Source organism: Aspergillus puulaauensis, chromosome 1 (assembly GCF_016861865.1).
Source record: "Aspergillus puulaauensis MK2 DNA, chromosome 1, nearly complete sequence".
Classification (NCBI taxonomy): domain Eukaryota; kingdom Fungi; phylum Ascomycota; class Eurotiomycetes; order Eurotiales; family Aspergillaceae; genus Aspergillus; species Aspergillus puulaauensis.
Window position 1 is genome coordinate 491668 of NC_054857.1, and position 21216 is coordinate 512883.

General features: G+C 53.0%; 7 protein-coding genes across 7 annotated transcripts; 3 read left to right on the forward strand and 4 right to left on the reverse strand.

Annotated features, from left to right (window-relative positions):
- Positions 1–666: 666 nt before the first annotated feature.
- APUU_10231A (uncharacterized protein) lies at positions 667–2436 on the reverse strand (the record flags this gene model as incomplete). Its single annotated transcript, XM_041698497.1, has 2 exons — positions 667–1858; positions 1922–2436. The coding sequence occupies 2 exons, from the start codon at positions 2434–2436 to the stop codon at positions 667–669; spliced, it is 1707 nt and encodes a 568-aa protein (XP_041549597.1).
- Positions 2437–3119: 683 nt separating this feature from the next.
- On the forward strand, positions 3120–4438 carry APUU_10232S (aromatic ring-hydroxylating oxygenase subunit alpha; the record flags this gene model as incomplete). The annotated part of the gene is made up of 2 exons (XM_041698508.1): positions 3120–3940; positions 3988–4438. The coding sequence occupies 2 exons, from the start codon at positions 3120–3122 to the stop codon at positions 4436–4438; spliced, it is 1272 nt and encodes a 423-aa protein (XP_041549598.1).
- A 424-nt stretch (positions 4439–4862) lies between these two features.
- APUU_10233S (putative C6 transcription factor) lies at positions 4863–7205 on the forward strand (the record flags this gene model as incomplete). Its single annotated transcript, XM_041698519.1, has 6 exons — positions 4863–4930; positions 4980–5088; positions 5137–5192; positions 5238–5656; positions 5703–6616; positions 6672–7205. The coding sequence occupies 6 exons, from the start codon at positions 4863–4865 to the stop codon at positions 7203–7205; spliced, it is 2100 nt and encodes a 699-aa protein (XP_041549599.1).
- Positions 7206–8839: 1634 nt separating this feature from the next.
- On the forward strand, positions 8840–11401 carry APUU_10234S (GcvT family protein; the record flags this gene model as incomplete). The annotated part of the gene is made up of 1 exon (XM_041698530.1): positions 8840–11401. One exon carries the CDS (start codon positions 8840–8842, stop codon positions 11399–11401), a length of 2562 nt encoding a protein of 853 aa, XP_041549600.1.
- A 416-nt stretch (positions 11402–11817) lies between these two features.
- Positions 11818–12816, reverse strand: APUU_10235A (uncharacterized protein; the record flags this gene model as incomplete). The annotated part of the gene is made up of 2 exons (XM_041698541.1): positions 11818–12582; positions 12634–12816. 2 exons carry the CDS (start codon positions 12814–12816, stop codon positions 11818–11820), a joined length of 948 nt encoding a protein of 315 aa, XP_041549601.1.
- A 568-nt stretch (positions 12817–13384) lies between these two features.
- On the reverse strand, positions 13385–14321 carry APUU_10236A (uncharacterized protein; the record flags this gene model as incomplete). Its single annotated transcript, XM_041698552.1, has 2 exons — positions 13385–14189; positions 14251–14321. The coding sequence occupies 2 exons, from the start codon at positions 14319–14321 to the stop codon at positions 13385–13387; spliced, it is 876 nt and encodes a 291-aa protein (XP_041549602.1).
- Positions 14322–15583: 1262 nt separating this feature from the next.
- On the reverse strand, positions 15584–20063 carry APUU_10237A (uncharacterized protein; the record flags this gene model as incomplete). Its single annotated transcript, XM_041698563.1, has 2 exons — positions 15584–18456; positions 18521–20063. 2 exons carry the CDS (start codon positions 20061–20063, stop codon positions 15584–15586), a joined length of 4416 nt encoding a protein of 1471 aa, XP_041549603.1.
- Between the last annotated feature and the right edge of the window lie 1153 nt (positions 20064–21216).

Sequence of the window (21216 nt, forward strand, 5' to 3'; positions counted from 1 at the left end):
GATGCTTTGAATACATGGGATATCCCGCAGGCTAAAGCTGCACGCAAGACACAATGGTGTTCAATCAGAGGGCATTGAATGGACCAGATTGACCCAGCTGCTGTTCTTCTCCAGACACTCCACGGTCTCCAGCTGCCATCCCCGCATTCTGCTCCCCGGCGGCTCCGATCCGTTTTTCCGCCGGTAAAGTCGACTTGGAGACAGAACTATAGACTACGTACATGAATATATGGAAGATATGAAGAGGGGAGTCCTCAGGGAGTGGGTTTGTGGTTCCAATCCGTCTCCGCAGTGTTATCATGCCCAGCCATTCGCGGGAGTATCCCTTCTCGTCAGGGGTTTTTGATTTTTTGTTATTCCTATTTCATTTTGGATTTTATTTTATTTATTCTTTATTTGTTTCATCCCCTCGTTCCTTCCGGTCCGGTAGGTGGTTGATAGGACTTCGTTGGTTGTTGATGTTATGCGGAGATATATATTGCAGTCATTATTGCACACTGAGCTATATTGACAGGACACCAGTTGACAAACAACCTACTACAACTAAATAACTCATACAACCAGACCCTTCCAGTACACTTTTCCTTGCCCGGACCACTCCGAACACCCGAGTTCACTTCCCCAACTGCAATCCACCCCCGCACGTTAACAATCCAGAATGAAGCCCTAAACAGACTCCTGGACAGGGACCCCCCTCCCCCCCTTCCCCCGTCTAAACACCCCAAACACCTCCCCCCAAAACGAATTCTCACTCTCCGTCAACAGCAATAGCTCCTCATAAGCCGTAATCCTCGGCGCCTCCCAATGCAGATCCAGCTCGTGCGGCCTCAACCACCTCGTCCGCTTGAGCACCTTCCACGCCGTAAACAGCACCGCGCCCACAATCAGCATGGTATAGTGCGTAAAGAACCCCGTCGTGTCCCAGGGTCTGAAGCTCTCGTACCCGTAGCACGTCACGACCAGTGTCATCCACACGAGCCCGATGTACGCGCAGTAGGGCTGGAAATAGCCCTTGTAGGGGAGAGTGTTGCGGTCGAACCCCTGGGCGACGCACGCGCGGTAGAAGCAGATATACGTAATGCACATGACAATGTAGTCGATGATTCCTGCGGCCGTGGTGAGACTTATTAGCCAGGAGAGCACGGAGGCGGAGTTCTTAGACAGTTGCAGGAAGGAGAGACAGGCGAAGAGCATTGTCAGGGCGAAGCAGTAGATGGGGATTCCCTGTTTGGTGCATTTGGTGAAGATGGCGGGGGCGCGGCCGTCAATGGCGAGGCCGTAGAGGGTTCTAGTTGCGCAGTACGTGTACGTGTTGCCGGCGGAGAAGATGGTGGTGACGAGGAGGGCATTGATGAGGTGCGGTAGGGCTTGGATTTTGAGGTTGCGCATGGCGATCACGTAGGGAGACGCGGCGGCGGATCCGGACGATTCACCGGATAGGGCTTGGACAAGGGCTGGGTCGTTGTAGGCTACGACAATACCGCAGCAGAGGGCGCCGCCGACGAAGAAGACCACGAAGCGGTAGTATACGGTTTTGAAGGCCGTTTTGATGTATTTGCGGGGGAACTTGGCCTCGGCTGCCACCACCGAGACGTACTCGGGGCCGACACAAGTAAAAGAGGCGGACCAGAGGGCGCCGAGGAAGCCTTCGAACTGGCCGAGGGTGCCTTGGGAGTTGTGCTCTGCGAAGGCGCCTGGGGTGTTGAAGTAGCGGAAGCCGTATGCGTCGCCTTGGGGATTGCCGCCGACCATGGTTATGAAGGTGAAGAAGAAGAGGATGCCTATTAGAATTACCTTACCGCTGGAGAGCCAGAATTCGGATTCACCGTAGGCTTTGACTGCTAGGATGTTGAGGACGCTGAACGGTTAGCATGTTACAGCCTTGACAAAATATAAAGGTGTCGAGTAGAGATAAACTCACGCATATAGGATAATGCAAGCCGCACAGATCGCCCCTACTGGGATATTGTCACTCCAGAAACCAAGCACCAGATTCAGCGCTGTGATCTCAAACGGGACAAGGAGGGCTTCATAGAAGTAGAAGTTCCATCCAGCCATGAAACCAAACGCCTCGTCCACCCATTTCCCAGCAAGCCGAATAAAGGCACCGCTGATGGGCATGTACGTGGACATCTCGGCTATTCCATTGTTGACGAGAGATAGCATGGCGCTGTAGACTGCATATGCAATGAGAAGACTGCCAGGCCCTCCCTTGTTGAGTCCCTCGTTGATACTTACGAAGAGGGCAGTCCCAATGGAGCCTCCGATGGCGATGAGCTGGATCTGGCGGTTCTCCAGCCTACGCTGCAGGCCACCCTCCTCTGTGCTATGGTCGCTGACGAGTTCCGGGTGGCTGGCTAAGACTGAGGCAGGCTTCTCGGACTCCTTCCCCTGGGCATCAGGGGCCGGGTCGTGTATAGTGCTTTTGGGTGACATTGTATGAATCAAATGGTAAGTATAGTTTATTCAAGTGCACCGAAAAGGTACAACAGGACTAGGGCTAGGCTACACTACTAAACCCCCTGATATACCTCAGCTTCTACAAGATCTACCCATGGTGGATGCGGGGATTCCGCGGGAAGTCAGAGATAGGGTAACGGGGAAAGTCTGTAATTGAGGGATATTAATTGGACGCTACCTCCCCTATCGTCATGGACTTAGGGCAAGATATGCACTGGCATATCTCTCATGCCCTAAGTAAGTCTGGTGAAACTGGGGAAGGCGTTATTGCCACGCTCTGGTGGGTCGAGTCCGCGGGAAAGCCCAATGTCGGCAGCTCGGCCCACGAACCGTGTCCCGGTTCACCAGCTCCGTCACGGGCCCGGAGGGGCTGGAGATCCCTGACATGGACTGTTCCAGATGGGAGGGACGTTGGACGAACTAGGAAACTGGATGGCTCGTGGTCCGTCCTCCTGATTATGATGTTACGTGGCGGCCGGAGAAGAACCGTCTGGCGTGAAGGTTCGCGTGGATAATGGTCAAGATGAGGTCTGGGGAAGATAGATTATGTCTGAAGCCTATATCAAGGGCCTCGTGTCCGCAGGAGATCTTATAATACATCAACCTTCTACTTAATATACTATTACTCAGTTACAAGCCTGCGATCATACAACGGCATAATGGCCTCACTATTAAATCACCTAGGCATCAACAGCGAAGCCGCCCAAGATGACGGCGTTGCCTCCGTCAGAGCCCTGCCAGCCTCTTGGTATACGTCACAGGAGATGTTCGAGCTGGAGCGGCGGGCCATCTTCTCTCGAAAATGGCTGCTGACGACCCACCAGCTGCGACTCCCAAACACCGGCGACTGGCTAAGGTACGATGTCTCGGGCTTCTCGTTCGTGCTTGTGCGCGACCGCCAGGGCGAGGTCAACGCTTTCCACAATGTCTGCCGGCATCGTGCATTCCCCGTGGTGACGGAAGACGGCGGGACTTCGAGGATCTTCTCCTGCAAGTACCACGGCTGGTCGTACGGGCTGAACGGGAAGCTGGCCAAGGCGCCTGGATACCAGGACCTGGACGGGTTCGACAAGAGCAAGAACGGGCTGCTTCCGATCCATGTCCACATTGACAGCAATGGGTTCATCTGGGTGAATATGGATGGCAAGGAGAAGCCGGATGTTTCGTGGGAGGAGGACTTCAAGGACATTGACCTGCAGCCCCGGCTCAAGGATATCAAGTGGGAGGACTACGATTTCGACCATATCTGGGAGATGGACGGCGACTACAACTGGAAGGTCCTGGCAGACAACTACAACGAGTGCTACCACTGCGGCACTGCCCACCCGGATGTTCCCTCGATTGCTGATCTGTCGACTTACTCGGTGGACACGAGGGATGGGTCTATCATCCATGATGGACACGCGACGCCCGAGCAGATTGCGGCAGGGTTGAAGATTTGCAGCACGTACTACTTCCCCAACGCCTCGATGACTGTCTCGTAAGTGAATCCGCCGGTAATTATACTGTCTTATGCTGACATTCCAGGCCACACTTCTTCTTCATGCAGCGCTTCGTGCCTGTTTCCGCGACCAAGACAAACATGAAGTACGAAGTCTACCGGAACAGGAACTCCAACGAGGCAGACTTTGAGAAGGTCAACAGCATGTTCAAGCGCATCATGTCCGAGGACAAGTACCTGTGTAACCAGGCACAGAAGAACCTCAACGCGGGGGTGTTTGTGAGTGGGGAGCTGCACCCGACGATGGAGAAGGGGCCACTGTATTTCCAAAAGTCAGTGCGAGACCTGGTGGTGCAGCACTTCGAGAAGGAGCAGAAGGCGGGACAGGAGATCTGGCCATCGCGCCAGTCGCTGCCCAAGGAGGCGTCTGTGAGCGAGCAGGACGTGCAGTTCTGCCAGAGTCTGAGCTGCAACCCTAATGGGGGCGAGTGCTGCTCGACGATTGGCAGCCAGCCGCCAGCAGCAGTAGCCTGGTGACGAGCCTAGATTACGAGTAGTTACGAGTAGATAGTGAATTAGCGATATCATATGAGTTATATTCAGTTATCTTCAGTGGCAATCATAGCCGGATCCAGCACCAGGTGGCCGCTGTTATCGGGCATAGTCCGAGCGTACCAAGAGTGTCTGTGAGGGGAATGTGCGCCCCATTTAATTCGCCCTTCTTATTGGCAGCGCCCCTCGAACTGTTAACTGGAGGCAGTTAAGCGCATGGCACGCTTTGCCAGACAGGGTGAACTGATCCTGAACCCCGCAGATGTTCCAGTCACAGTCCAGTTCCCCTGCCGTCATGTTGATGTCTCCCTCCTCAAGGCACTCTTTGGTTGCGGATCGCCCGTGTTTGTCTCTATCCCAACTGCATCATCTTTGCCACTGCGTTCTGTCTGCGTTGTGATTCCTGATAATGACCCCGAACGAGGGCGCTGGCACTCGTCGCCGCCTACGCTCAAACCATGCGTGCATCAACTGCCGGTCGGTCGCTTCCCCCGTATTTGCCTTGGTGCAGACTGACAGCCTACAGGAGGAAGAAAACACGGTGTCCGGGCGAGAAGCCGGCCTGCTCGTGCTGCGTGCGTCTCAACCAGCAGTGCTCGTACGCTGCTGCTGGAGGCTCTACTAGCGGGCCAAACGTATGCTTTTTCGTGGAATACAAGGCTGAGCGCTAACCGCTGCTACAGAGCGACCGTCTAGCGGAACTGGAAGAGAAGGTGAATCGAATACTGCGAGGGGCTGGGTAGGAATAAACACCTTGTGGTTGTATACGTACTGACTGTCGCAGGTCTGGACAGCCAACGCAGCAGGAGGTCCATCTTGACGACGCGACCGAGTTTTCCACCCAGACTTCACACGGCGATATCAGTTACAGCCAGGACAATACATTCCCGTCGATCTTTGGGCTCGACGACTCCAGTCCGCCGGCCTCGTCGCTCGCCGTCGCCAGGGCCGTCGACCTCTACCTGGAATTCTGTCATCGCCAGCCGGTCTGGTGCTTGAATATTAAGGAACTTGGAAATCTGGAGACTCACCCTGAGGAGCTCCTCTGCAGCATCTTTGCATTGACATCGCGTTTCCTACGAGAGTCGGGGGACCGCTATGCAGACAGTGCGAAGAGCCTGATTATGCTGCGGATTGCGAACGGGACTGTTGAGCTGGTTACCATCGAGAGTATCTGTTTACTGGCCTACTCTGCATTCATAGGTGAGCATTGCGAGCTGCGACTACGTGTATCTGCTAACAATAATAGATGGCCAGTTGCAACTGGGACGATTCTATCTCGGCCTTGGGTCGCAGCTCTGTCGGGCGGCCATGTTGGATACTGAGGCGGCCTATACGAGAGAAGACCGACAGGCAGAACGCAAGAAACGTCTTTTCTGGAGTCTCCAACTACTGGAACAGTCATATGGTCGGCAGACCGGTCTCCTGAATATCCCGACTGCTACGTGGAGACCCTCCTATCTTTCTAGGTGCAGCCCAGCAGACCACGAGAGGGACAACACCCCCAAGCCCCCTCCAGAGCCCAGAGACGCCGTTGGATGCGCGTCTCCAGAGGACACTGGAGTCTGGAGCATGTCCATCCATTTTGGCTGGGTCTGGAGTAATGTCCGAGCATATGTATCTCACTGTGCGAACAATCGCCTCACAGAGCCTTGGAGACACGAGTCGATGTACGCTGTGGTTCTATCAGACTTGACTGAAATCGAGAACAACACGCCCTTATGCCATCGATATGATGCTGTCCAGTTCTATCGACGCACGGCGGAAGACCTGGCCATGAACCGGGCATACTGGGTCCCCTGGCTCAAACTGCAGTTCACATATCATGCCATTCTGACCGTGCTGAACCACCCCTTCCTGTATATTATGGCCTCCCAACACAACCCCAAGCTCGCAATTCCGAATACGTTCTGGCGCCGCTCTTCTGAGGTCGTCCTCTTGCACGCCACCTGGATAGTGCGTCTGATCGACATGGTGGCGGAGAAAAATGTCCGACTGGCAGACCCATTCTTTGCCCATGTCGCCACCATCGCAGCCACCGTCCAGCTGTACTTTTGCTGTGCTGATGACCCCCGGCTGAAGTTCAAGTCGCGGGCCGACTTTGCAAAGTGCAATGACTTTCTCCGGACGTTTGTCCCGTTCTCGCGTGCCTGCGAAGTCTTGGTACGTTTCCATGACTGTCTTGGAATCGTCTTACAATCGAGCTGACCATCCATAGAGCCGAAAGCTGGACGAACTCACACGCATCGCCTCTGGCTCCGACATTCTTGACTTGGACGACTGGGTCCCGTCGAAAATCCACCTAAACATCCCCCTAATGTGGGATATCCTCCAATTCAACGTCGCTGACCACTCCTCAGGCGAAGGCCTGCTTCACCACTCACTAGCACCGACTTCCATACCCCCCGGCCCTAATGAACTCTCTACCCTAGATATAATTGTCACAGCCTCACCAGAAGTCAGCGTGAACACAACAGACGGCGGACAGGCCGTTCCAATGCCTCTATACCGGAGCCCGACAACAGCGACAGCAGAGTCCCTGCGCACGACGTCACTGCGGGATCCCCTCGTCGCGCCAGTCGACAGCCTCATGCTCAACACGCCGTGGCTGTGGGCGGCCGAGTCGGGCATTGGGAACATGGACGACGTGGAATACCATGGCAACGGCAACGGCAACAACGGCAGCAATTCGGGGGCGCTGCCTCCAGGAGAAATTGAGGGCTCGGCGTGGTGGAATCTCGGGAATTTATAAGAATATCTGATCTGATCTGATTCATCCTGGAGCTTTACGATTTGACTATGGCCATAGCAGATGTTATTCTCGCCTCTCGTGCTTGCCTTGCTCGCTGAGAAAAGAAAAGAAATCTTTCGATTGTCCTAGCTAGATAGCTGGCCACCCACTCACCACTGGCAGATGCCACGATCAGCCATTCTTCTGCTTCAACATTGCAGAGACCGCAAGCGCCGACCCATCATCATCCATTGCGACGTTTCCCGACCAGCCCTCGAGGCAGGAAACTATGCCCACCGCGTATGAACCAGAGCCAGACGTTCCAAGCGCCATCACGCAGACTCGCCGTATGACCCGGATTATTCCAAGCGCCAACTCGCCCCATACTATGAAAATCCAAGCACCGGATCCTCTAACGACGGTCCCTCAACAACCGGCCCTAGGTAGCTAGCTGTAGCAGACCGTTCCACGCGTCTCCACCCACGCCAACCACCCCACTGCACTGCCGTCCTGTACAAACAGTATAGAATGATGTTGACTATATCTAGGGTTTCACGGACAGTCCGTGAATGGCAGTTGCCTACCTACCTGTCATACTGGAGTCTCCGATGAGACTTCACTGTTGACTGGCAACTGCTGTGCATCCGTGCAATACGCGATGCCAGGTAAGGCAACCTCTCCTCCGTAGTATGGATAATCCTACGCCCTGGTAAGTCTGTAAGTCTGTAAGCGCTGCGCGTGCAACAGTGGACTCAGCTCCGTTGGAGTGCATACAAGTCCCACATTCCTGACTATCTTCTTCTTCTTCCATCTTCGTTCCACGGAGTGCGTGGCATTGACACTACCACGCTTATCGTGTTTTGGATATAATCAATATGAACGTTGGTATTTTTAATCTCCCATCCGTATTGACTTAAGCATGTAATGGATACCTCTATATTTAGATTCGATTCTTCACCAGACACAGATACCCCTAGATTCATATCGGAACGCAGCCGAGTCCAATCACCACAACATTAATTAATTGAATAAATCTTAGAAGCAAGTTACTTCAAGTCATTAACTTCCCAGTGCAGTGCGGGGATCCCCACCAGCGCCACACGAACCACCCAGTCCCGGGTTATCAATATCGCATCATAATAACATAGCTGGGGATGGATATTCTTAGCAACAAAACAGGAAACCAGGACCTGATGCCCCAAACAGGAAAACGAGCAGCAGAGCTTAAGCTCCAGCAGCTCAAACATCTCCAGACTAGACACGTTCCAGAACAGGCAGAACCACAGGGTTTTGTGCGGGGATCGGAGTCGGACACGGTTCGCAGCCGTGCTGAGCCGTGTCTTATCGCCTGCCACACCACACTCTCTCTTCGCTGTCCCTTTTGGGAGGTAAGCTTTGCCTTCCTTACTTCACTTGAGAGTTCGGTTCGGGAACGGCATCCGTTGGAGACGTCATTGCCATTCTGGGCTGCGTTGCAGCCACGGTGTCGGGTCCGAGGAGGGGTATACTGTAGAGGGGATGGAGGGGCAGTGAGTTATTAGTTGTTTTCCGGCGGGATTTTTCTAGATGTACGGTTTATAGGTGCTCCTACAGCTAGGTAGATCTTCTCTCCTCTCCTCTCTCTCCTCTGTTCTCAACACACACAATCACACACGATGACATCCCCCTCCCAACGCGTCGTGATAATCGGCGCCGGCATAGTCGGGACAAACCTCGCCGACGAACTCCTCAGCCTGGGATGGAACGCATCCTCCATCACAGTAATCGAGCAAGGCCCGCTCTCCCTACCGGGCGGGTCAACATCACACGCACCCGGGCTCGTCTTCCAAACAAGCCCGTCAAAAGCAATGACGCGCTTCGCGCAGTACACGGTGCAGAAACTTCTCTCTATCAAACAGGACGGAGAAGGGTGTTTTAACCAGCTTGGCGGGCTGGAGGTTGCGACGACGCCGGAGCGCGTGCAGGAGTTGAAGAGGAGGCATGGGTATGCGACGGCGTGGGGGGTTGAGGCGAGACTTGTTTCGAGGGAAGAGTGTTTGGAGATGTATCCGCATTTGAATAAGGATATGGTATTGGGGGGGTTGCATATCCCGAGTGATGGATTGGCGCTTGCGGCGCGCGCGACGCAGATCCTGATTGAGACGACGAGGGCGCAGGGCGTGCGGTATCTGGCCCATACTGCTGTGACGGGGATTGAGCAGGATGGGGGGAGAGTTACGGGGGTGCGAACGGGGAGTACGACCATTCCTGCGGATATTGTTGTCTCCTGTGCTGGGTTCTGGGGCGTCGAGGTCGGTGCTATGGCCGGTGTATCGATCCCGTTGCTTCCGCTGGCACATCAGTACGCAAAGACAGGGCCTGTGGCGGCGCTGTCGAACCGCGATGTGAATAAGAAGATCAACGGGTTGAATGCGACATTACCGATCTTGAGGCATCAGGATCAGGATCTATACTACCGCGAGCATGGTGATAGATACGGGATTGGGTACTATGGACACCGGCCGATGCCTGTTGTCGCCGGGGAGTTAGGGCCTACCGCTGCGCATGTTGATGAGAAGAACATGCCCTCGCGACTGGAGTTCACAGACGAGGATTTCGCGCCGGCTTGGGAGGAGTCGAAGAAGCTACTCCCTGCGCTACAAGGAACTGAGCTTGACGATGGCTTCAATGGCATCTTCTCCTTTACACCAGACGGAGGTCCATTGATCGGACAGGCACCCAACCTCGATGGATTCTACGTCGCCGAGGCAGTCTGGGTTACACACTCTGCCGGTGTCGCAAAAGCAGTAGCAGAGATCCTCACACGCGGCTGGGCCAGTATCGACGTCGCAGAGTGCGAGCTATCACGGTTCGAAGAAGTACAGTTGAACAGGGACTACGTCTCCGAGACATCGCAGCAGAACTTCGTCGAGATCTACGACATCCTACACCCGCTACAACCAAAAGAGTCACCGCGAAACCTGCGGACAAGCCCATTCTACGAGCAGCAGGTCCACCTCGGCGCGGTATTCCTGGAACTCGGCGGCTTCGAGCGCCCGTTCTGGTACGAGGCGAATAGGGACCTTGTCCGGTCTCTGCCTGCACACTGGCGCCCTGTCGATCGAGACCCCTGGTCCAGCCAATTCTACTCCCCCATCTCAGCAGCAGAGGCATGGAAGACTCGCAACGCAGTCGCAATGTACGACATGTCCTCGTTCCACCGCTTCATCGTATCAGGCCCGGGGGCTGCGTCCCTCCTACAACACTTGACAACGAGCAACGTCAACACGAAGCCAGGAAAAATCATATACACGCTCCTCCTAAACACCAACGCGGGTATCCGCAGCGACATCTTCGTGACGAGATTAAACGCCACCACGTACCAGATCGGGGCGAACTCCGCTACCGATCTCGCGTATCTCCGGCGCGAAGCACGATCCCAGTCGACAAAATCACCAAATACCTGGACCCAGGTGTACGAAATCACCGGAAACACCTGCGCCATCGGACTATGGGGCCCTCGCGCCCTCGACGTAATCAACAACCTACCAGGGACGGCCGCAGCAGACCTCAGTCCGCAGTCCCTGCCATACATGCACGCAAAGCCCGTCACGATAGCCAGTATCCCGACGCTTGTATTCCGCAAGTCGTACGTGGGGGAATTCGGATGGGAGATCCAGACGACAGCCGAGTATGGGCGTCGACTCTGGGATGCATTGTGGACGGCGGGGAAGATCCACGGGCTTGTTGCGGGCGGGAGGGCTGCGTTTAATGCGCTGCGGGTTGAGAAGGGGTATCGCACGTATGGAAGCGACCTCACTACAGAGCATGACCCGTATGAGTCTGGATTGGCGTTTGCAGTGGACGGGGCTAAGACGGGGGAGTTTGTGGGGAGGGCGGCGTTGTATCGGAGGCAGGGAGAACCGCTGGGTCGGCGGCTGCGGTGTTTGACTGTTGATGATGGGCGGTCGATGGTTATGGGTAAGGAACCTGTGTATAGTGGGGGGAGGGCTGTTGGGTATGTCACCACTGCGGCGTTTGGGTTTAGTATCAGGAAGCCGGTGGTTTATGCCTGGCTGCCGGCGTCGTTGGGGGAGGGGGCAGGGGTTGAGATTGAGTACTTTGGGAAGAGGATCAAGGCGAGTGTCGTTGCTGAGCCGGTGTATGATGCTGATGGGAGGAAGCTCACTGGAGAGGGAAATGTGGAAAGGATCAAGCCGATCAGGGCTGTTCTATAGAGTATTCATTAATCATGGCTCATAGTATCGTTTGATATGGGGATCCATGTAGACTACGAACCAATACGAATACCAAGACCATCAAGCCAATCACTGAACAGCATACTCCGCTGTTCCAGCCGTTGTAAAAGATTCTAGGCAGCCATCAAGTGTTTGAGATACTGACGATCTGCAAGTGGGCCATTCATACGCGCTGGGTCCCGCGGGGATACGCACACGATGATCGGAGCTGACGTGGACTTTTTCAGGGTTTTGGCATCGTGCTGATCAGGATGTCTCATGAAGCAAAAAATACGTGCAGACTGCAGAATGATGCTTGTGTCAATCACGTCGCTCAATCCATTCTACCGGTTACATGATGTATTTAAAAAAGAAGAAAAGGAACAATAAAGAATGAAGGGATAGAAAACAACAGGTCAATCGTCCTGCTCATCCACCCCATAAACCTCCATCAGCCTCTCCTTCTCATCAGGCACAGCCTCATCCGCCTCAATCCAGATCTGCTGTCGACGTCCAGCGCCTGCAGCCCTCCGTTCGCGGAAACAGTAGTACGTCGCAACCATGACCTTGCCCACAAGGAAGCCCGCAATGCACGCAATAATCCCAGCAACCATGCCCATCAGAGCCGGGACAAGAACCGGTCGCAGATGTCTCATATAGTGCCTATCACCGGCCCAGTCCGAGACGCGCTGGCGGCGATGACAGTCCAATTCGACACCGTTGTTGACACGCACCGGGCCGTCCCTGCAGTGTTTTGACTTGGACATTCTGTGCAGATACCTGGCGTACGCCGACTTCCACGACTTCAGGCTCCACCAGTTCCCGCCGTTCTCGTTCTGGTGGTGGTGGTGATGGAACCGCCGGTGCGGACGGCCCTGCTCGACGGAGATGATTTTGAGATTCCCGTCGGCATCGCGCACCAGGCCTAGCGAGACGGGGCTCTCTGTTGCGGTGCGGCCTTGCAGGTCGAAGAGGTTGAGTACGAGGCGGTAGAGGTCGTTGAGTTCGGCGTCGGGCTGGTGGGGGAGGGGCTGGACGTCGAGGGCGTATGCTACGGGCACGGTGTCTTCGATGTTGCTGTCGGTGGTGCGTTTGGCGTTGAATTCCATGGGGAATGGGGTGGGGAAGATGATGTTGTCGTTGGCGAGGAGGGTGTCATTTTGCGTGTGGAATGTGATGGACTGGCTGGTTAGTATGGCTTCAACTCTAGAGTGGTTAGGATGATGGCATACCAGGAATGAAGGCAGCTGGACGCTGTTGATGCAGTCGCCGTATGTAAAGGCACACTGTGCGCAGGAGAGGTTGAGGGTGTAGGGCTTGGTGACTGGCACAGCAGGTGAGTCGATGGAGTCGATATCCTCAGAGACAGCGAGGCTGCTCAATAGAGCGACAAGCAGTGGTTGCAGGGGACGCATTGTAGAGAGACGGACGGTATGTGATGAGGTATGGGAGACAAGAGACAGAGGGAGAGGTCCATATAAATCACGACAGCAAGAATGATGACGAGAGTGCTGCGCCTGGTTCCATAGACCCGGCTCCACCAGACCCTGGCCGTGAAACTACGCGCTGCATTCTGACTCGCCGCTTGGCTGTGCTGTTGTGCTTCAATGGGGATGAGAAATGCCAATCTTTACTCTTTTATGGCTGCCTGTCGCCACGCCCACTCAGCGCGCGTTCTCGCAGCGATCAACGGGGTTCGACCTGCTGGTTCGCCGAATTCGTCTGATTGTTTCAGAATCCTGCTCCCATTAGACCTCAGGACTGGCATTACTGATTACTGTCTGGCCAGAATCGCAGTGGGCCTGCAGCGTCTTGGATCCGGGTCCGACTGCAGGCCGGCCGGAAATGAGCGGAGCAGGGATGGGCACCCAAAGCTTAGCAGTAGTTTATCGCGCATTTCATTAAACATTTCATTAAACATCAAATGAGAAATTCGCTATCAGTAGCCGGTTCTGGTAACCCGTCTGCCTGTCTGCTACCGTCCTACGTGAAGATGACCCCCCCGTCTACCACCATCGTCTGCCCCGTCACATAGTCCGAGTCTGGTCCAGCCAGGAACCCAACCAGACCCGCCACGTCCTCTGGCCTGCTCGTGCGCCCCAGCGCGATGAAGCGGTCCGAGTACAGCTTGAGGCTCTCCCCTTTTCCACGGCCCTCCAGCGCCCCCAGCCCGTCGTCAATCTGCTCCCACATCGCCGTGTCCACAATGCCGGGCGCGTACGCATTCACCGTGATTCGATGCGGTGCCATCTCCATCGCCATCGCCTGGGTCAGCCCTCGCACCGCCCACTTGCTGGCCGAGTAAACGCCCAGCGTTGGGAAAGGCTTGTGCGACACGATCGACGCCGCCCCCAGGATCTTGTACGCGCCCACCCCAGCTGCTTCACCCGGGTCGCCCTGTGCGATCATCTGGCGCGCTGCTTGCGTGTAGCAGTTAAACACGCCCTTGACATTCACCGACAGGACGGTGTCAATGTCCTCCTCGGTCACGGCCAGCAGCGGCTTCACCTGCGCGATCCCGGCATTGGCTACCATGAGCGTTAGGGGCCCCAGTTTCTCCACTGCGTCCTTTACGAGCCTCTCGACTTGGGTGGAGGACGTGACATCTGCAGCGACCCCAATCACGCGAGAGGGTGCGATTCCCTCTGGATCCGCTGGCTGCGCTGGCTGACGGATGGCAGTGCTGAGTTCATTCACTGTCGCGTCGATCGCATCCTGGCTGCTGGGGATGTCATTTATGCACACCGAATAGCCGTCTTGCACGAGCCGGAGGGCAATTGCTTTCCAACTATGACTTGTTAGTAGGAGTATCTAATCTATGGATTTCCTGTCTATCTGCCGTGACTTACATGCCCCGTACTGAGCCGGTGACGATTGCAGTGCGCTGAACCTGAGCCTGCTGAACCTGAGCCTGGGCCATTTTGCGAATGAGTTGGAGGGTAATCTGGTTCTTGATCTCGCAGTTAAGTCTACCAACAGAGCGGGGTAAGAGGGGGGATGATTACCCTGGTAGTGCAGCCAATATCATCCGTAGATAAATGTGCAGGGATTCTCCAACTACGCATATCATGAAAGCGTAGACTCTGTTGTATACATCACGAACATCATTCGCCTCATCTGCCGGCAAAGCCAGATTCTCTGTGGTCCTGTTATTAAACCCTGCAGCCCCCACGCGATTACTCTAATCAATAAGGGTTCGGGATAGCATCGAGTGTTGGTTGGGGCTGGAGCCATGAGTTATAACTTATAAGCATCAGACTGCCCCAACTAACACCGATAGTCCAACGCTGGTGCTGATGGTGATCGCCATTTTATTTTGTCGGCTTATCCCAACCGAACGCTGGTCTTCCCAGTCCAGTGTGCTAAGCTCTGCCGCCATGACTCGATATGACTTGAACGACTGATCCTGGCGTGAATCACAGCCACTCGGCAGTGCGGCTCGTATATTTTGGTTGATGTCCATCCAATGCCTTTAGAATCTGTCCACGCTCCGGCTGCTGACAGTTGACAGCACATTCCAGTTTGAGTTTTTCAATATTCAAATCTTGACACTTGAAATGGAAGTGCCGGTGAATGCAATTGGTGTATTGATTGGGCAATTTGTCGACTGGTGGCTTACCTGCACTGGCCTCATTCGGCCCACCGTATAATGGAGGCAGCCTTGGAACCCTACGATTCCGACTGCACCCGTTCGAGACTGAAATATTTAGGTTCAGCTGAGTCTACAAAAGAGTGAACCGTGCCGTGTATAGTGAAGAAGAATGTTGCTACCTAGTGCCTGCTTGTCGGCGGTTCGACCTCCCAGTTCCAGCTAGACGGTGGGTCCTACACGACTATACACCAGCAGGAGCATTGACTGGACTTGGATACCGGCATGAGGTACCTTCGGGAGAAATCTCTGCTCGAACACTCTTGTCGTTGGGAGAGCCCATGCTGATCCCAACGCCGTGGCTGCTGGCTCTTATTGGATGTTGATTCGCCATTTTAACCAGATCCTTCGAATCAGCCTGCATACTCTAGAAATAGGGCACTGCCGAAGATTCGCCGGTCCAGTTCGGTGCCCTGCGTCTTTACAATACTCTGAATCGGGTTTCATGCCATACTGCAGGCAAAGAAGAAACAGTAACACTTGTCAAGCGCTCTAATTGTATAAATCGATTGTATAAATTGTAATGCAATGTCTCACATCCAGGATCTCTCGATAGCGGCCGTATATCCTTCAACTGACAGCACCTGGCCATCCCGACGAAGTTGATATGTACCAGGCACACCCGGCGGCGGTGGAATAAATAGCCATTCATGGCTGCTATCACAGGCATGGCCTTCTGCATCCCCAGCTTGAAGACCTTCGAGACATCCTTCGCAAATATCTGCACTGCACAGGCGACAGATGTTGCAATTCACAAAGTTCCCCCATGATCGAAGGCAGATATGACAATACCAAACGTGGCTTTCGCCGACAAACGGCCAGGGTGACGCCATGCGTTCCTCTGCCTGAGAGGGAGTGCCAGCACGGATGTCGAGAGGGCTATGGATGATCTGGAGAAGCGTTATGGCATATTCATCATCGCCAGTCATAGCGAAAAGGTGTCCAAGGATACGCTGTGTATTCGTAGCATATTCATCCCTTGGGTCATTGCACCTAGCTAAAGCCTGGATTACATATGGTTTAAAGTAATTCCTGGCCTCTTGTTCGCGCCCGTGAAGCCGATGCCATGCGCCCATGTAAATGCCTGGCTGGCCATCGACCAGAGCGTTATCCGTCGACCAGGATTCAATTTCCTTGTCGCAAAGCTTCTCTAGCTCCTGGACAATGAGAGCTTGGGAATCTCCGATTTCTCTGAGACCATTAGCTAAGAGTCGGCGCGCGTAAGCAGCAACAGCACGATTCCTTGCTCTGCAGAAAATTGCATACTGGAAAGACTCGGGCACTCTATGTTGGGCTATGATACTCTTCCAGATCCGAATGGCTTTATCTTCGTCACCCAGGAATCTGTCATACAAGTGAGCTAGGGACTCCTTCAGGCATAAAACCTCAACATCCTGCATATTTCTTCCGGTGATAGCACTCTGGTACTTGCCCTCCAGCCACTGCAGTTCGTTACAGCGTTTTGCGGACACAGCAAATATCAAAGGAAGCTGGCAGCTATCCCAACGGTGACGATGGCCCCAACGACCAAAGTTGTCCTCGAAAACTCTAACTAACCCGTTCTCATCGCAAGCCCCGGGTTCCCTGTCTATTTTCCTGGCTAGCTCCATGATTCTTTCGTATTGCAAGAATTGCATTGCAATGAGAACACGAATAGCCCCAGCCACAGCCTCGCAGAGGTAAAATGAATCACGAAGCTCGATGCATTCCATGAACCAGTGAAGGGCATTAGGGTAATCTCCCAGTTCAACATGAAGTACACCCAGGTAATACCGGATCGAAGAGAGGGGTCTAGCCTCATTGTTCTTAAGGCCAGACATTTTGTCGTCATCGCTATCCTGCACCAGCTGTTGTGTGTAATGCACCTCGCACTCGCTGAACAGCGGGATGGCATCTTCCAATCGACCCTGCATCGCATAGGCCACGGCAAGATTCTTTTTGATATCCCATGTTGCCTCCAGTTTCAGCGCGCCATTCAGGTGCTCGATGGCCTCGTCGACATGTCCCAGTTGTCCAAGACAGCCCGCGACACGATCATGCCAGTGCGCATTTTCCTCAAGCTGCGCCCACCTAGCAACAGTTATGACGGTATCGGCAGACACGGGGCCTGTTGCAATGTCGCGTGGGTTCTCTCCATTAAGTACAAGGAGGACCTCCCAAACCACAGACATGCAGAAAGTTGGAGCCCAAGAGCCTGTGAGCCATCTGCTAGCCACTTCACGAGCTAATGGCACGAATAGCTGAGCAGGCTCTTGAACACAGGCTCGAATCCATTCCCTCATATCAGTGTCCTCAATGCTATCGACACACTTCTCATCGGCGAAAAGAGAGACAATCAAATCTGTAGTCTCACGATCGATAAACTCGACAACTGGGAGTATTGAGGCGTCTGTGCGAAACATTTCCAGATTCGCGCTCCTGAAGATTTGGCAAAATAGAACAATCGTTTTGTGTTTCTGCTTTCGATCAATATTGTCCAAGTGTTCGCAAACATGCCTTAATTGGTTCACCCACTCGCCAAGTGCGTAGTCACGCACACTCGACGTGGTAGGACCTTCAGATGCAGCTATTTTCAATAAACATATATTCAAGGCATCCACACTCGCGTGCACGATATCAACACCAACAGGTGTTGAGCAATCCTCTGCTGATACCTTTCCGTGGCGAGGGTTCCGCAGGAAGTCGCGAATTGACGCGTGGCAGAAGACCACTGTGGTTCGTTCCTTGTTGGAATTGAATTCCTGTCCCAACTCGCTGGAAGAGTCACTGTCTTCAATCGAGTCGTCATTTTGAAGCTGTGTAAACCCTCTTATTGACGCATCGGACAAATCTGCTGTCGTCAAGCCGTCCTCACGATTGAGCACGAAAAGCGACGCATACTGTGTACGTAAAGCGTCCTCCAAGCCTAGTTTACTATCATCAGTTCCCAATTCGATTCGAAGTATCTCGTCTAGGTTATTCAATGTCAGCGGTCTTTCTGCACATGCCACCCAGGCCAGAATGATATTGAGGTCGGTTGCCTCCTCCTCGGTCAGTCTGCTGCTAAATGCCTCCAGGACGTGTTTCAGTATCGCATCGAGGCCTTTCGGGGCTTTTCGAAGGCTTTCAAGCATGCTGCTAGCTCTGGTTTTCCCGTTAAGCTCGGCTAGCATCAGGTCGACCCAAAGGAACATGCCCTCCGCCTTATCGATCAGGAATTCTTCGATTGTCTCGCGCTGTGCCCTCGATACACGGCTGATGGACCGGGACTTGCGGGTGCTCTTACGGACATAGGTTGTGATATCCGCGATGTTCTTGTTGGCGTTGACATGGATGGTTGGAATGGATTGTTCTAACGCTTCCACCAGGTCGTCGTATATTTCTGGTCTCCCTAGAAGAACAAGTTTGATGGGAGACTTTATAGGACCTAGCCAACCCAATATGTTAGCTTCCCTCCACTACAGTAAATAATCCAGCGTTCCAGTCCTCACCGTGTACGAGCTCTGCCGCCAGCCTTAGAAACTCTCGACAGTCCTCTTCAAGCGCTTCATCCACACCATCGAGGACAATCATCACTCTCCTAGTCGGACTTTTTCCTGCATTGACAAAATAATTCATGAATAGAACCCTCCATGCCGCCTGGATGGATTTTATGTCGTCGGGCGAATGGCAGTGGCCATCCACATAATCCCTGTATGAAGAGTCGCTCTGATAGACCTGAAACGCAATGTTTCTCAACGCACACTGAAACTTCCTGGTCTCGGGATCATTATGTCTGAAAAAGAAATATCCGACCGAAGTATGATCAGAAAACTGCTCCTCAAGGTGAGCGACGACGTTCTGCGCGATAAAGCTCTTGCCACATCCTGGACTATCGGACACCCACAATAACGGGTTATCATCCTTTTCAATCCAGGCCCGGAATAGCAACTCGTTGCAGACCCAGTCTCCAGTGCCCGAAACCCGCCGCTTTCTAATGTTCTGATACATGTCGAGTCCGTGGACGGAGGGTTGCAGAACTCCTTTGATGCGCTCGATGTTTCCTAGCGATGGTGCTATCCAGTGGGCTCGTTCCTTCCCAAAATTATTCGCATTGTTGTTTTCCGCAGGCAGGAAGTCGAGGAGAGCTTTTGCGTAGGCCGCTGCAGTAAGGGCTGCATATCCCTGCCATTGTTTATTCTTATGCGAGTCGCAGTAGTCACAGATCCCCCGAATAACAAGACATGGCAACTGATCCATCAGGTCAGCGGCTTCCATTTCGAAACACAGAATGTCCATGTCCTGTGCTATAGCGTCTCTTCTCCCAGGGTCTTTCATTACCTGATTTCCATAAGCAATCAGCCCGTAATGGATAAATGGCTTGAGGTCGCGTGGCCCCCGGTGTTCCAATTGCGTCTTGTCGCATGCTAAACAGTCGGTATCGTCACTTTTCCGATGATGATAATTGGGCTTAAACAGCCAGTCATCATCCGGCCGTGAAAATTGACCTCGAATTTTGTCGTCTTTCTGCAGTATATCCGATATTGTTTTCTCAACCGGATTGCTTTTGACCATATCCTCACTCCGAATTTGGGATATCGCCGTCAACAAATACCGGGGAGGCTTGTTCAGCGACCCAGTGTGCTGAAAAGATCCATCATCGAGAGTCTTTCCATAGTCATACTGGATGACGCCCCCAGAGGTCGAAGTAGAAGTTGGCGTACTAACGACTACATCTCCAAGGCGGACATCAGTCCTTGTATTGGGTACACCACCACCAATGCCCACCATGAGACCGAAGCGGACAGCAGGGAACGTCAACAGCATTTGGTCAAGCACAATCGCCGCGGATGTAATCCCATAGATTCCCGATGGAAGACAGGCCAGGACAACATGGTGACTGCCAACACTCCCCAGTGTATAGACGTTGTGGTCGGTGAGAGGCTGGGATAATGAAGGATGTACTTTGTCCAGCATGAGTTTTGCAGCTGCCATCTCTAGTGGCAAGGCGCAGATCCATGCGACTGTGTAGTCGGCATGCCGGAACGAGGCCATTGTCGCCGGTGCGACAAGTGGCGAAGAGAGAATCCGAACCCCAAACTGCTCAGCAAGCCCATAAATCAAGAAAGGATCTCGAGGCTGAACAGCGCGGGGTAAAATGCCTTGAGGTGCGCCCAACAGCCAATCATTTGGCTACATCGAAATATGAGGGGTTCGAACTCGAAGACCTCGAAGGGCGTTGTGACATCTCGGTAAAAGCATAGAGACAATCAAGCATTGACAGTTGATGGATTGTCGATGGTGTTGTCGTTGTTGTCGTTGTTGTCGTTGTTGTCGCTGATGAATGTCAACATGGCGGCCTGAGGCTGAACATCCTTGGCATAGACCGATGGAGGCTGACTGCCACTACAGACTTATTCCTCTTTATTCAATATCTTTAACATAATCTGAATAGTTCATCACGGTGGCGGGTTTAATTCAATTGTCCAACCTGTTTAATCCCGACCAATGCTGCTTACGCAACTCTTGTTCGCCAACGGGATGTGTATATTGTTGTTCCACTATATATAGTTATACAGACTTTATTTTCTAGAACCAATGTAACTAGCCCTGTTTGGATGGGGCTGCTTTAGTAAGGGTACCCAGAGGATTATTTATCAAATATTTCTTATTATCGGTCAAGGCTCATGTCCAGGTACAAAGAAACAAATTGATTAGGTAGAGGAGTATCGAAAAGGTATAGAATCGATGGTGATTCAGAATTGACATCAACTAATCCTTGCTCTTCTCCTGTCTTCCGGGAATTCGCAAGATAATAAGAGAATTAGAGTAGAGTATACTCAGTAATAATGAGATTATAACTTTGAAGTCATGAAATCATCATAAGGTCAGGCCATAATAGTGTTTCGCTGATGAATCGATATGACTCCGTGACAATCCCAGGGCTTCAAGACTATAATATAGTATTATATATCTTATAACTCTAATAAACCTCTCACATTTACTTCCGATTTAGTAAGATACGAATATAAACAGGCCTCGGTTTTATATAGAATAGAAATCAAAGCTAGGATTATTATTCTAATTAGATATATTACCTTCCTAACAGTGGTCTAGACGCTGGCCTGCGGACAACTATAGGGAGGAAAATGGCCCGCTAAAAGCAGCAACTGACTAAGGTATGAGCCACGGAGCATAATAAATATTA